This window comes from Furipterus horrens, unplaced genomic scaffold (genome assembly GCF_987537825.1).
Source record: "Furipterus horrens unplaced genomic scaffold, mFurHor1.1.pri manual_scaffold_8, whole genome shotgun sequence".
Taxonomy (NCBI): Eukaryota; Metazoa; Chordata; class Mammalia; order Chiroptera; family Furipteridae; genus Furipterus; species Furipterus horrens.
In genome coordinates this window covers 6,474,906-6,488,784 of record NW_028327178.1, presented here as the reverse complement: position 1 = coordinate 6,488,784, position 13,879 = coordinate 6,474,906, and the positions used below count along the sequence as shown (strand labels likewise).

Genomic DNA, 13,879 nt, shown 5'->3' with positions numbered 1-13,879 from the left:
CACATTACAGCATTTTCTGTGTTTTGTAATATTGTATGTGATTATCATATCCTTTTGGTCGTCAACATGCATTAAAATGATTGAAAACAAACAAACGAAACACCGAAAGGCCACATCTCAAGAGGGACTTGCTACCTATGTCAGTGTTCTTGGCCGGTATGCGTTCAGTGAATCACGATGCATTTTACTGGGATTTGAAATTTTACAGGAGTCATCAAGACCGCCCTTCCAAACATGGATAGAGAGGCTAAAGACCAGTATTTGCTTGTTATTCAGGCAAAGGATATGGTTGGTCAAAACGGAGGACTCTCGGGAACCACGTCGGTCACCGTGACCCTCACTGATGTCAATGACAACCCACCTCGCTTTCCTCGAAGTACGTAAGCCATTTGGTTAAATGTTGCAGGTGTACTACCTTTTCTTGTGATCCCATAAAAATGTCTTTAAAAGGGAATTAAAAAAAAGTTCTTCTGAAACAATAAATTTTCTTATTGCAGTCTCCTAAAATTTTGTTGTTCGGGGGCATGATTTTAAATCAGCATTATTGAACACGAAGGATATTGAAAATAAATAGAAGCACTCATATACTTATGTTATTTCTCTCTTGAATATATGGTTTTTCTTTTTCTTATTTATATTTTTGAATACTAGACAATTATTATGTTTGTGTATAGATCAACTTTTTATTTTAAGACTTATTTTTAAACATTTTGTAACTTACATGGTTGTTGCAATGAGTAGTATAAAATAATGTTTTATTTTTAAAAATCAAAATAGGAGAGTACTGAACTTTTTCATTTCTTATTCCACCTTTTTTCCCCAAGTCATGCACACTGAACATTCCTTTATAGTTCTGCCACATCTTTCTTCTGCAAACACTCAGTGTTTCAAAAAAAATAATCAATCTAAAGAACCAGAAAGCCACATGCCTGCAATTTAGTTTCTTTGACCAAAGTGGCTTTTGGCTTGGCCAAGAGTAATAGAAAAAAAAAAGTTCTAGAGATGTCCTGATTGTAAAAAATATTTTATCTCACTTTCTTTTAGTTGCCTCCCCCCCCCTTTTTTAAAGTTAGAGAATGTAAGGACATTGTACAGACTACATTGTCTGTCAGAATGCTCCTTTGACAGAAATGGAGAACTAAGCTTCCTCACAAACAGACCTTAGAGGGGAACAACGGGCAACAAGGAAGGTTTCTCTGCAGATACGAATGTCACTTTTCTCTCAAATACTGCTTCTTTATATGTTTCTTTCTTCATTTGACGTATTTTAATATTTGTATTATTATACAACAGTCATTTTAGTATTCCCTTAGGAGAAAAGAACACCTCACAAGATTAAGGTTTTTATTTAAAAAATGACCCTGTCCTTAATTGTGCTCTCGATGGCTTGTAAAGGGTAAGGTGAGGATTGTAGAATGGAAAATATAAGCAACAATGTAATTAAATTGGGCTCCTAATAAATTTAACTGTTTCTCTTTCCTTTGAGCCTGCAGTGGTAGCAAACGGTACTTGGAATGTTTGTGGTTTCAGTTGTGATGATTTGAAAAGACAGAACGCAGCTTTTCTAGGTTATTAATTAGATCTTCTCCTACTTATTAAAGGGAAGCAAGCCAAGGACGATCCTTAGGTTTTTCTTTTCTTTTTTTTTTTGCTGGGATTTTCTCTACCATTTGGTTACTCTTCTAAGATTGAGAATTTTGGATTTTACTAAGAACAATCCTGGATACGTAAGAAGGGTCACACAAAAATGATAAGCATACGTTGTAATCATTTCTTTAAAAATCAGTAACTATTCACACAATTTAGAAACTCGCAAACGGCAGCAGTTCTCAGCCCCAATTGTGATCATTCCGTATAGACTCGAGTCCCTTCCTGTATCCCTCTCAGAGAGAAAGCCTCCTTCTCTATCAGAACGTGTGCACACCCCACATTGGACAACCTGACGGACACGGAGGAGCGGGGAGAAGCCACAGAGTACAGAGATGATTAGAGAAAAATGGCGAAGGAGCACCGTGCCCAAGGGTGGTCCATGTACTTTCTCTTCTCCCCAAACTTCAAAACTTTTTTTGAGTTGAGGGATATTGAAGAGGAATGCTTCCAAGAAGAAAAAGATTGAAAGAAAATTCATTCATTTTTCTTTTATTTTTTTTTGCTTCTCTTTTCTCCTGTTCAAATGACAGCGCCTCTGCTCTGGCACCATCGTACCCAGCAGGCCCACAAACAACCAACACGATTAATTCTCATCCTTGGTAAATTTATGAGCCAAAATAAGACTAAAATTATTTTTCCTAAACTTCTTTGTCCGTTTTTCTGAAACTTTGTTAGTAAAAGAAAATTTTATATAAATCCAACATTAAGTCATCAGAACAATTGAGACATGTATTTGTTCATTTGAAGCCTTGGCTATAACTTTTTATTTTGTAATATTTATATTAATTATAATTTAACTGTTTACATTCACTGGTATATTAGTTATATGTATGATTATTTGACATTTATTTTTGTATATAAAGAAGCGTACTTCTACATTGTAGAAATGGAGATTCTTCTCTTTCCTTTTCTCAGGCCATATGTTTCTGCTGACACATATTATCTAATCACCCCCACAAATTTCTTGTCTCATATTGCCTTAATCAAAAAAATAAAAACAGATTAATCAAAGATGATGCAAAAGAGCCAGATAGTTATATTTTTTCTTCTTTAGCTTGATGGAAGTGTTGCTCAGTTTTGTTTTGACTTTTAAAGGATCGTACCAATACAATGTCCCTGAATCATTGCCTGTGGCCTCTGTCGTGGCCAGGATCAAAGCTGCTGATGCAGACATAGGAGCTAATGCTGAAATGGAATACAGAATTGTGGATGGGGACGGACTGGGGGTCTTCAAGGTTGCTGTCGACAAAGATACGCAGGAAGGAATCATCACTATACAGAAGGTAACATTTTATTTATTTTTATTTTCTGTACGGTAAATTTACAGAGATTACTGAGAAGCCAGGTCTGCTTTGATGGACAAATGTTTCAGATGAACTGGCAGGCCATGTGAAACCGTCATAATTTTAGTTTTAGAAAGAAAGCTGTGCATTTATTTTGAGGTTTCATAATCTTGAGGAATCTTGAATGATGTGTAATCACACCCCATCAATTCTTTTCTCTGGGTAAACCCAGCCCTTATCTAAAGCTCTGCAGCAATGAGGCACACTGGCCGATCTTTTAAGCATTTCTAGTGATCTGTTTGGAGACATGACTGTGCTTCTTCATTGATTGTTTCAGTAATGAAACCCTAAAATTAACCAAATGCCTTTGCAAGCAGACTAGGCAAGCACCCCACATACAAGAAAATAAGGTGTCAATAGACGTGGACGTAGAAACCAAAATGCTGAAAGTTGCTACATTGCCAGTTTTCATTTTTTAAAAATTTATAGTAATTGAAGTGCTTGAAGAATTTATACAAACAGAGAAGGTAAGTTGTGAAGCCTATCATAATGCCTTCCATGTAAATGCAAAGAAAATCATTATCATCCCCGCTAAAGACTATGTACCATGGTGTTTTTAAATTAGTCCCCAGCACTGATTAGATATGGGGAAAATGAGCTGTTTACTCCTGCTCTGTATAGACGTGATCTTTAACAAACATTATTATTTCAAAAAGTGTCAAAGAAATTATTAAAGAATACACATTTAATAGCTCAAATATTTGAAAGACTAAAAATTGAAATATGTATGAAAATCTTACTCTGAAGAGGTTGGGATTTTATCCAGTCTTGACAGTTCAGGTGTATTACTCTGTAATTAACTCTCATCAATAATTAACACATATCAAAAAAAGAAAGTTATATTTTAGCTGTGATAGGAAAACATATGTTTGATTTCAGTCCAATGGGCAAAACATTTCTACAATTATTTCCAGTGGACAGCTGTTGTTTTAGTTCAGCTGGTGACAATCTGTATAAAAAAGTTATAATAACTAGGATTGGCCAACTGTTGGCAAACTATTTTGTTTTATTGTCTAAAATAAGAGGAATTCAGTAAGGTGCACTACTGCTTGAAGATTTCAAAGATTCATCTGAAATCAATCTGCTCAGATTTAAAAATGTTTCAATATATGTGATATTATTGCTTTGAGCACATAGATATATTTCATATATTGTAATGACATAGAATAAATAATTAGACAAATAAATATACATTGAATATGAGCTATTAAATTCAGTATTAGGAAAATTATCCTCGATTCCTTCATTTTATGTCTTGATGTTTTTGAGAATTATTAAAAAAGAGAACTATAAAAAAACTGGGTAAGAATGCATTTAATCTCCAAGTATAAAACTCATGCAAAAACAACAAGGGGAAAATTAATTGTAACTTACCATAAAATAAGGATAGAAAATAATAATGATTGATGTTATAAGTAGCAATTAATATCTGTTAGGCTTTATTTTGAGTAATAGAAGGACTTTATCACAATCTCACAAATGTATTATTAGTGTAGCAAAAACAGGTAAACATTATGAGAAGCTCAACAAAAAAGGAAATGATTAATAATTTATGCTATGCCATATTATAGATTCTTGTACATCATCAAAATGATGTGATGACCTTTTCTTAGCATATTAAGTAATATTGAAAAATATTATAACAATATTATGTAAAAGAGTGGTATCCCAAGTGTTATAATTCCTAAATTTTATGAAAATTGCATATTTATATAAAATAAAATTTATATAAAGTACATTTATATAGAATTTTTCTTTGCATGAAATATGTGAAAATGTTAACAATAATTGTTTCTGGATCTTTATTATTTTTAATATATAATATGCATTAGTTATTCTTACAACTGCAATGTTATTAGATTCATAAACTATTATTAAAAGGCAAACCAAAATATATCTCACTGACAGCTTTTACGATTTACTTTGAGTATCATTGTGGACAGAAACTCTTAACTAAATGCAAAAATAAGTCACCTAGGTGTCAGTCAGTGGGTTCAAGTTCAGTGTATTGTTAAAGAAGCTCTTTCAGGAGGTATTTAAATACCAATTATCCTCTGTCTAATGAATTAAGATTAAAAACCATTCGAAATCCTTTAGACATTCAGATTAATGGGTTTTTACTTTTTCATATCAGAGATTTCTACCCATGCACAGCCGCTTGAGTGACGTTTTGCATCTAATAAATACTTATCAATTGGTAAAGAGTTATCAATTAATCATTATATGAGAACGTAAAATATTTGGTGTTAGCCAATGCTACTTCCCACTTTCTTCTCCTTTTCAATACAATTCTGAGTAATTAATAGATATCAGGGTAATTGCCTGGTATCTATCAGCCTACTTTTTATGTCTAAAAAGCAACCTCCAGACTCATTTTAAAAAATAAGAATTTTGTGTGGTCTGCTAATATATTCCAGTACCTAACCAATAAATACAGAATTCTTAGTGATATTGAAATAAACAAACATAAATAAGAGGTTCCTGTAAGAGTTGATTAGAAATTGTGGAAATGATATAGTATTTACTTTTCTTTGCAATTCAAGCTTAGTGATTACTGAGTGTTTTTACTGGAAAAAGTTGTTTATGGAATTATAGATTAATCTAGTTTTTAACTTGGAAACTGTTGATCCATCATTTTCTCATTTTCAAGAATTACTTTATCAATTTGTTAAAAATGTTATTCATATTTTATGTGCAGCTACTAGGCCTCACAGTGTTCTCAGATCTTGCATTAATCTAGTGTTTGTTCTCTTTAAAAACCTTAAGTAAAGCTTATATTTCAACTTCTCACATGGACATCAAAGAACTGTTGGATCAGTAGAACTATTTAAAATGGTATTTGCCAGGTTCATATCCAATTATTCTTCAGTTTCATTCATATTTGCTTAGACACTAAGTCACGTTTCCTATAAATGCAATGACTTGGCCTCAGGTCCAGGCCCCAGGGCTTCTTCATAGACTTCGCTGTGGCCACAGGATGGGGGTAAATGTTCAGGCACCGTATGAGTGTCCAGGAGAGCTCGGACCCCGTCTGTCAGTAAACTGGTCAGTCCCACCTAACCTGCCAAAGATTTGAACATGGTCCGAGGAAGGGATTGAATAGTGGATGGATCACGCTACTCCCCATGTAGACAAGGAAAGGGAGATGTTGTCACAGGTCCGCCTGTGCAGTCACCATTTGAGATAACAAGTTAAGTTTAGAGAGTGAGGAGTGTAATCTGGAAGGGCATGTTGGCATCAGATGACGTCATTTAAGTGGAGGGGCCCCTTCATGCCTTTATGCCTCCTTCATGAGGCCGTGGTTAGTAAACAGGAACGTATAGGTACAATGATTTGCAAATACAAATGGATCCTAAATGATTATTAAAGGGTGTCTTCGGTTCTGCTATAATAAAATATACTGCAGAATAGAAAATTACACTTTCTAATTGCTCTTGATCTCTTATTATTGGAACTCTCTCTGACAATTCTAATTCATATCAGGTATTTCAGTTCTTTTCAAAGAACTGTATTATAATAACTATCCATATTTATTTAACATGTTGTCAAATAGCCTACCTTTTGTTATTACACTTAAAGCTTTGGAGTCATTTCTAGTTTCTTGCCTTGCCCCCTCTGGATCCATGATTGCTCTTGGTTGTACATTTTCTTGTTCCCTTTGGCATTATCCTAAGGTTGGGTATCATTGCTTCACTTGAAAACTATTATTTTAATGGCTCCTGAGCACGTGACCTGCTTCTAGCTTCTCAATTCTTAAATCCATACTTAAAAAAATGCTGTTCAAAATGCCATGCCATTTTAGCATTATCATTTTAACCAGATTGAAAAGAATCTGCCTTATACCATGAAATAAAAGAGAGACATGAGATTAACAATTAAATAATCACTAATGGGGTTATCTAACGTAGATGTTCTAGAAGTATCCATTGAAGAATTACTAGAATTAATGAGTGCTTTCGATAGGGAGAGTTACAGAAGTAGTTAAAAATGGCTGCCTTAATGATAGCTCATGAGAACAGCTGGCCTTCGGTCCAGCCACAGAGCTTCAACCCACTGGGAGTTGTGGATGGAATTTCCATCCCTCTGATCCTCATTCCCGAAATCCACCTAAAAGCCATGTAATCTGTTGGCCTCAAAAAAAGCATCCTTTACCCCCAAGTCAAGTGCTTCCTCCTCATGATGCCTGCAGGATCTCTAGGCTCTGTTTCACAAATGTCTTTGCTGATATTTGTTAACTTGAAGCCTCCTGAGCATAGTTTTGTCAGAATGAAGGATGCCTGTCCCTAAGATTTTTTGATTCTGTCAGAATTACAACTGCTTGTGGCCCTCGAGGATGGGATTTTGATTTTAATTGAGTTCTATTTCTCAAGATTTCAGGGAAATTGAGGTAAAATTCCATCTCACATAAGACATTCCATCTCAGGAAAAGCATTTTCAGAGACTCCCTACAACAAGTGGAGTTTGCAAAAAAAAAAAAGTATGAATTTCATAAACTCAGGGCCCTTTCGGCTGTATTCTGAATCTGAATCACCAGGGCATTCTGACCAAAACCAAGATGTAATATAAATGAGGCCTCTTTCCATTTTTCCTGGAATATTTAAAATTTTCACTGATATAAACAATAAGCTTCTCTGGGCAGTCTGCAAAAATGAAATATTTGTTGATGGGTCATCCAGTCGCTCCTAATTATAGGGCAACATTTACAACCACATTCGGCTGGGATGTGGACAGGATTTTGTTGATAAAAGTTCTTGTTCTGATGATTCTGAATGTCTCTAAATAGCACTTCACATTTGGGTAATAGAGTCCTAATGTCCAGATAGATAAAGTCATTTCTGTTGAAATTGGGTTATTTTGTACCTGTGAATCTTGCTTGATAATCATCTACACTTATTTTTCTCTATTCTACAGTGTAAGAAACCCTGAGTCCACTGCTTTTTCACAAACAGTGCACCATCATGGCTATAATGAGATTTATTCCAGTTTGAGACAACTATCATCATATTTTGAAACATTTATATATGCCATTCTCGGCAAAGGGCAAACTTAGGAGCAGGGAGATAAGAACATAAAAACAATCTTTTCATTTATTTTTATTTTTAATAGTTTATTTTTTATTGCACTTTTCTATTACCATTCTTTTTATACCCTCTTCTACTTCCACCCAATCCCTTCCCTCCCCAATCAGCACACTGTTGTCCGTCTTTAAAAAAAATATGTTAGAAAAAGAAAAACAAGTACAGAATTGTGTAATATTACCTTTGGTTATGTTATTGCTCCAATATCTTATATAGAAGATATTTATTCTTATGACTAACTGTGCAGAATCCACAAGGTAAAAATAACTTTAGGTGTTCCGGTAGAGCTATTTTTTAATAATTTAATTATGTTTTCCACATATGAAGAATAAACATTGTATAGTTTAAAGTGATGACAGAACCACAGTTTAAGAATGTTAAAACAATGTGCAGGCTATTTCTGCAGCCATTTATGAATGATTTGGTGAGAGCTACACAGGACTTCAACATCCACCATGTAAACATAAATATAATCCCATGTGCATGAACTCCATCTTCCTGCTCACCTAGAATTCTCTCTTTTTACCTTTCTGTATCAATTTTCCATTCAGGAACTTGATTTGTTTTTCCTTTGAGATGCAGCAGTCCTTCCTCTAATGTACCCCACTTTTCAATATAAGACCTCAGTTGGGATGAGATATGGAATGTGGATTTTTTCCTATGAAATACATTACCATAGTTACAGCATGGTAAAATAAAAAATGAGCATTTGCAAAAGGCATTTCCTTTAAAGCTTCAGTACATCTCCAGCCTGGGTGGATGGGTGACTTTTTGGTTCCACGTGTTTTCTTAAAGCTTTTTCAGGCCAGTTGTGCTGTTCTGTCTTCCTAAGTTCCCCTGCCCCTAGCCTAACAGAGGTTGAATGACGTCCGGACCATCAGATGGCAGAGCGTTGCTGTGGAGATGTTGGTCAGGTGGCCAGCCTTCCTCACGGTCCGGCAGGAGGAGTTAGAATATGCAGTGTGGTGTCCACCTTCAACTCAGCTGCGCATGTTTCTGAGCTCTGGGGTTTCCTATCTGGTTATTAAAATGGGTCCTTCCCTACTATTTGCAGTACTGAGGGGCTAATTCCCAGAGTCAAGTATGTACAGTATTCCCTCACTTATCGTGGGTATTACGTTCTAGCACCCCCCCACCCCAACGCAACAGGTGAAAATCCGCCAAGTAGGAACCTTACATTTATGTTAGTATTTATATATATATTTTAAGGCTTTATAAACCTTTCCCACATGCTTATAAACCACTCCCAGTCCCGTATGAACCTTTCCACTCCCTTATTAACCTTTTCCACACTTTGATAAACACTACGTATGTTCTTAAACATATTCTACACTCTTAAACCTACGTAACTTTAACAACATATGTATACAGTACCACAAAATCCCAGATATAGTGAAAAATCCGTGATAAATAATTAAATATAATATTTTTAAAAATCCCGCGATGCAGTGAGCCCGTGATAAGTGAGCCGCGATATAGAGGGGGACTGCTATAGCACAGTATTTCATAAAACGCTGCCGCTGTGTGGTGGATGGGTGTGACGCCAGAATTTCCAACTGTTCTTCTCACGACATCTTTCATTCATAGTTTTTAATCAATGAATCCTGTGGCTGTGGATGCACATTTCTCAAAATGGATCAGAGACATGGCTCTTACTTGACCAAAGGGGCATACGTTTTGTGTTATTTTAGTTTAGAGGCTGGATGCTGTAAGATTAGTAAAGTAACTCTCATTTGGTGAACTCCTGAGTTTCAGATTATATTTTCCAGTTTATTCAACCTAGTGTTCCTTTGTAACATAAAAGGAGATCCTAATATCAGTTTAATCATGATGCACATATGTGCATGTGTATACACTGTCATCTAGATATGAATGTTTAGAACTTGTGTTTGAATAGTAAAGATTAGATAGGGATTTAGGGTCTTAAAAGAAAAGTAATAAACAGCTCTTTGAAGTAAGTTGATAGTAATGTACATGTCAATACATGATAGATTTTACCAAAGAGCCCAACCCTGCTCGCTTAGGAATATTAGTTTTCTTTGATTTCGGCAGTTTATCAAAGCGATGGAGTCACAATGTGGTTGTGTCAAAGACATTCTCCAATGAATCCATCATAAATTTCATTTTGTTTTTTGCTTACTACAAGTCACAGATAATGCATAATCTTCGTTACATCTGTCTTTCTCTATGGTGTGTTGTTATCTAAATTCACTAGGAAGGATTCCTAGAAAGATACATTTAAGAAATAATGAAAGAGAATTTAGGGACTGTGTAAGGAACATTGGAGAGAATGGAAGGGCAAAATGGAAGCTTCCAGTGTGAGTAACTAGATGAATAATCATGTCATTCCCTCGGGATGGGCGTGTGGAGATGATGATGCAGTTTGCAATATGTTCCTTACGAGGTACCTGTGATGTCAGGTAGGCATGGCTAGGACATCATGAATGAACTTTCGTAGCTCTGAGAGGTCAAGAGGACAAACCTAGGTTCAGAAGTCATACATATGTGCATGGCCATTAAAAGTAAAGGGACACTTGAGAACACACCTACAGCGTGTCTATAAAATGGGGGGAGAATGTGTTAGACATTCCTTGGCCACAGAGAAAAATGTACGTTAGGGCAGAGGAAGATTCAGAAATGGCAGATTGTTTTATTCTCCCACGATGAAGGTATTTTAACAGAGTTTAAAAATAACTGATCAGTAAAGTAAGTAAATAAACACAGTAAGAGAATCTGCCTATGTTAATAATTATGGAGGGAGTGGATGGATCCTGGAATCTCTGTTAGACAGCAAAGACAGGGCATAACCCAGACGGAAGGATTTGAAGCATCGAGGGCCTGGGGTGTGTAGGAATTTCCATGTCTAGACCTCACCTCTCCCTCACAATTTCATTTGCTCAAAGATTCCTTCAGTTGGGAGGATGTTGGGAGCAACAGAATGTGCTTTGATCCAGAAGACAGGTGGGGCCTCCAGAGAAAGAGATATTATTACAGATGACAAGCAGCCTCAGCTTTTTCATACGAAATCAACACTTAACATACGACACTGAATAATTGGACATTCTCATGTGCATGTGCATGCACACATGCATATACCCACATGTACATGTATGTGCATGCACACACAAGCACTGATGATAGCATGCCATGGCTAGAAGGGCAGAGGGAAGAATTTGCAGGATTTAATTTGAATAAATTAAAAGTCAACGACAGTATTGACCCAAAGTGTACAAGATCTAAAAGCAAGCCATTGAGCTCAGTGACAGCATATTTGGCTACAGACCAAATGTCAGGCTACATGGAGGGGACAATGCAGTGCAGTGATATTAATACATGAATTCAAATTATATTTTATCTGAGGTTGCACGATTGAAAAAGCTAAAAATGGCAGTAAGAACTATTGAGATCCTACTATTTGTGGCAATTATTTATTTTGTAATCCAAAAGATAGATATTATTATAAACTGACTTTGCCAAAGACATGGGGAAACTAGAAGAAAAAAGACCGTTTTTTTGATATGCGCATTACTGTAGCAGAAATAACGGCACTAACTATAGTCTAATAATAACAGTGAGTATTTGTGCGGCAATTTACTCTGTGCAAGTCACTGTTTCGGGTGCTTTGCGTTTATAAAAACCTTATTGCAACACTGAGTTTGGTGAGGTAGACAGGCACTCAGCAGTAATAATGCATACAGTAACATGAAGCCCTAATTGCTCTCAGAGACTAAAGAACTCGTTTTGGCAGAAAGGGAATGCGCAGTGGATGGCCATGAACTTGAGTTCACACAGTTTGTCCGCCCCCAAGTACACACACAATTTTGGACTTTCACTGGAACTCTCTGCTATTGAATAATCAATACTACCAACCTTGCATATGTTTAAATGGATGTTAAAGGTGTGTGTAAAACCCCCTGTCCGTAGTTAGCTCACAGTAAAAGGAGTTTTATTATTAAGTAAGGGATTACCGGAACACTCAAAGGTTTTCATAAGAAATGGCAGAAACTCTTGTATGAGGAAGAAGGAGCATCAGGTGATCTGAACGGGCAGAAAGAGAGCGTGCTCTTCATAGTGAACAGTTCACTTAACTGTAGTGAAGGGCTGGGAGGAAGAGGGTGAGTGTGCAGTCGAGAAAGATAAGCCGACTCCTTTGTGCTCCTTAGACCAGAGATCAGTCAGGAGCTCTTTGCCTGTTTTTGTAACAGCTGAAGAGCTGAGGATGGTCTTACATTTTAAATGACTGGAAAACAACCTAAAGAAGACTGTTGAGTGACAGGATAGTTACATAGAATTCCAGTTCCAGCACCTGTAAGTACAGTGTGCTTGACACAGGGCCACGTGAGTTCATTTGCATGTGGCGGAATTTACTGTCTGGTCCTTCCAGGAAAAGGTCACAAACCCCTGCCTTAGTTACAATGTTTAGCTTTTTAAATCCTGAAGTGCATCATGCTTTGATGGCTAAATAAATAAATAAATAACAAACCCAATTTTGTTGTTTGGGAAAGACGATACTAAACATGCTGCTTCCCTCTCCCAGTGTCTCCGGCACGGATGTCCCCTGACAGCGGGGAGAGCACCTCCTAGCCATCTCAGGGTGGCGCTGTGCATCCCTAGTTTGGGTCTACGTGACTCCCATCCAGTTCCAGGTTCTTATTCACCCCACAATGTGCTTACTGTTGTGGGTAATACTGCGAACAATGTTTCGGTTAAATTTCCAGTTACGCGTAGTCTCCAGGGACATGTAGTTTCAAATACTGGTTAGGACCTGTTTAAACTTGACCCACATCTTCCTTCCCTTTCCTCTCTGTCTTTCCTCAATTGCCAATTTAACATTTCCCCCCAGGTATCACACTGCATATTAAATCCAAGAGTTATGAAATGTATTGCTTATATGAAAATCAATAAGAAAGAGAAACAGGAATTAAATTTTTTATTGCATCAGCCTTTTCTTCAATTAGTCTAACAATCCTATCCATCACACCACGCCCCAGTTTGGAAACCACATGTCTGGCTGACTCTGATTTGCTCTGAAAATCATTTGGTGCAGCAATTCCTTTTGTCTGGAGTTTTGATTCATCGCCCTTCATGTGAATTCTTTTATTGCTCTATTTTCATAATAGCTTTTAGGCAGCCAATCATCATGCAGGATACTGTGCTTCTTTATGAGTCAGTGACATCCAGATGTCTGTACTTCATCTTGTTGTTTTTTAGACACATTAAAAAAAACAAGTTGCTTCAAAATAATTGCATTTGTTTGTGCAGTAAACTTTAAATTATTCTGTCGCAAGTCAGTCAGACTCTACCTTGAATACGGAAATACTTGGTATCCCTTTTGGTAAACCTGAATGACTATCTTCAAAGGTGTGGTGGTTTTCAATTATTTTAAAAGAATATGGTGGACAGGATTTAAAAAAACACACATTTTATCATTCACAGACACAATGTATGAAAGATTTCTCTGATATAATTTGTCAGTTTTATAAGTAATATAAGAACAAACTGAATTGGCTAATACCCAAGATATTTGTGTGTTTCAAATTTCTAAGTAAATGTAGTCTAAGTAAATAAGAAGGCTTTGTTTTATTCCTAGAAGTACGCAAATTAAATATTGGGTTCCATGCATAGACCCCCAAAAGTTTGAACAACAGGGTCAGGTTTCCTACAGGAGGATTTGTATCAAATTATGTGGTGCTCTTTAAAAATACATATGTTTGTGCCTCACCCTGGATCTGCCGAATGAGGGCCTTGGAAGGGGCCAGGCACATGCTAGAAAGTTCCCCGGGCTGGTCCCGATCCTCCCCTTTGGTA

The 13,879-nt window shown here is 36.4% G+C and overlaps 1 protein-coding gene across 1 annotated transcript in view; it reads left to right on the top strand.

Moving 5' to 3' along the window:
* CDH7 (cadherin 7) overlaps nt 1-13,879 on the top strand; it is a 105,421-nt gene that overhangs the window by 47,205 nt on the left and 44,337 nt on the right. The window contains exons 4-5 of the mRNA XM_090285072.1: nt 209-376; nt 2,746-2,933. Coding sequence (XP_090141198.1) covers nt 209-376; nt 2,746-2,933 — 356 coding nt within the window. The remainder of the gene's footprint in view (nt 1-208; nt 377-2,745; nt 2,934-13,879) is intronic.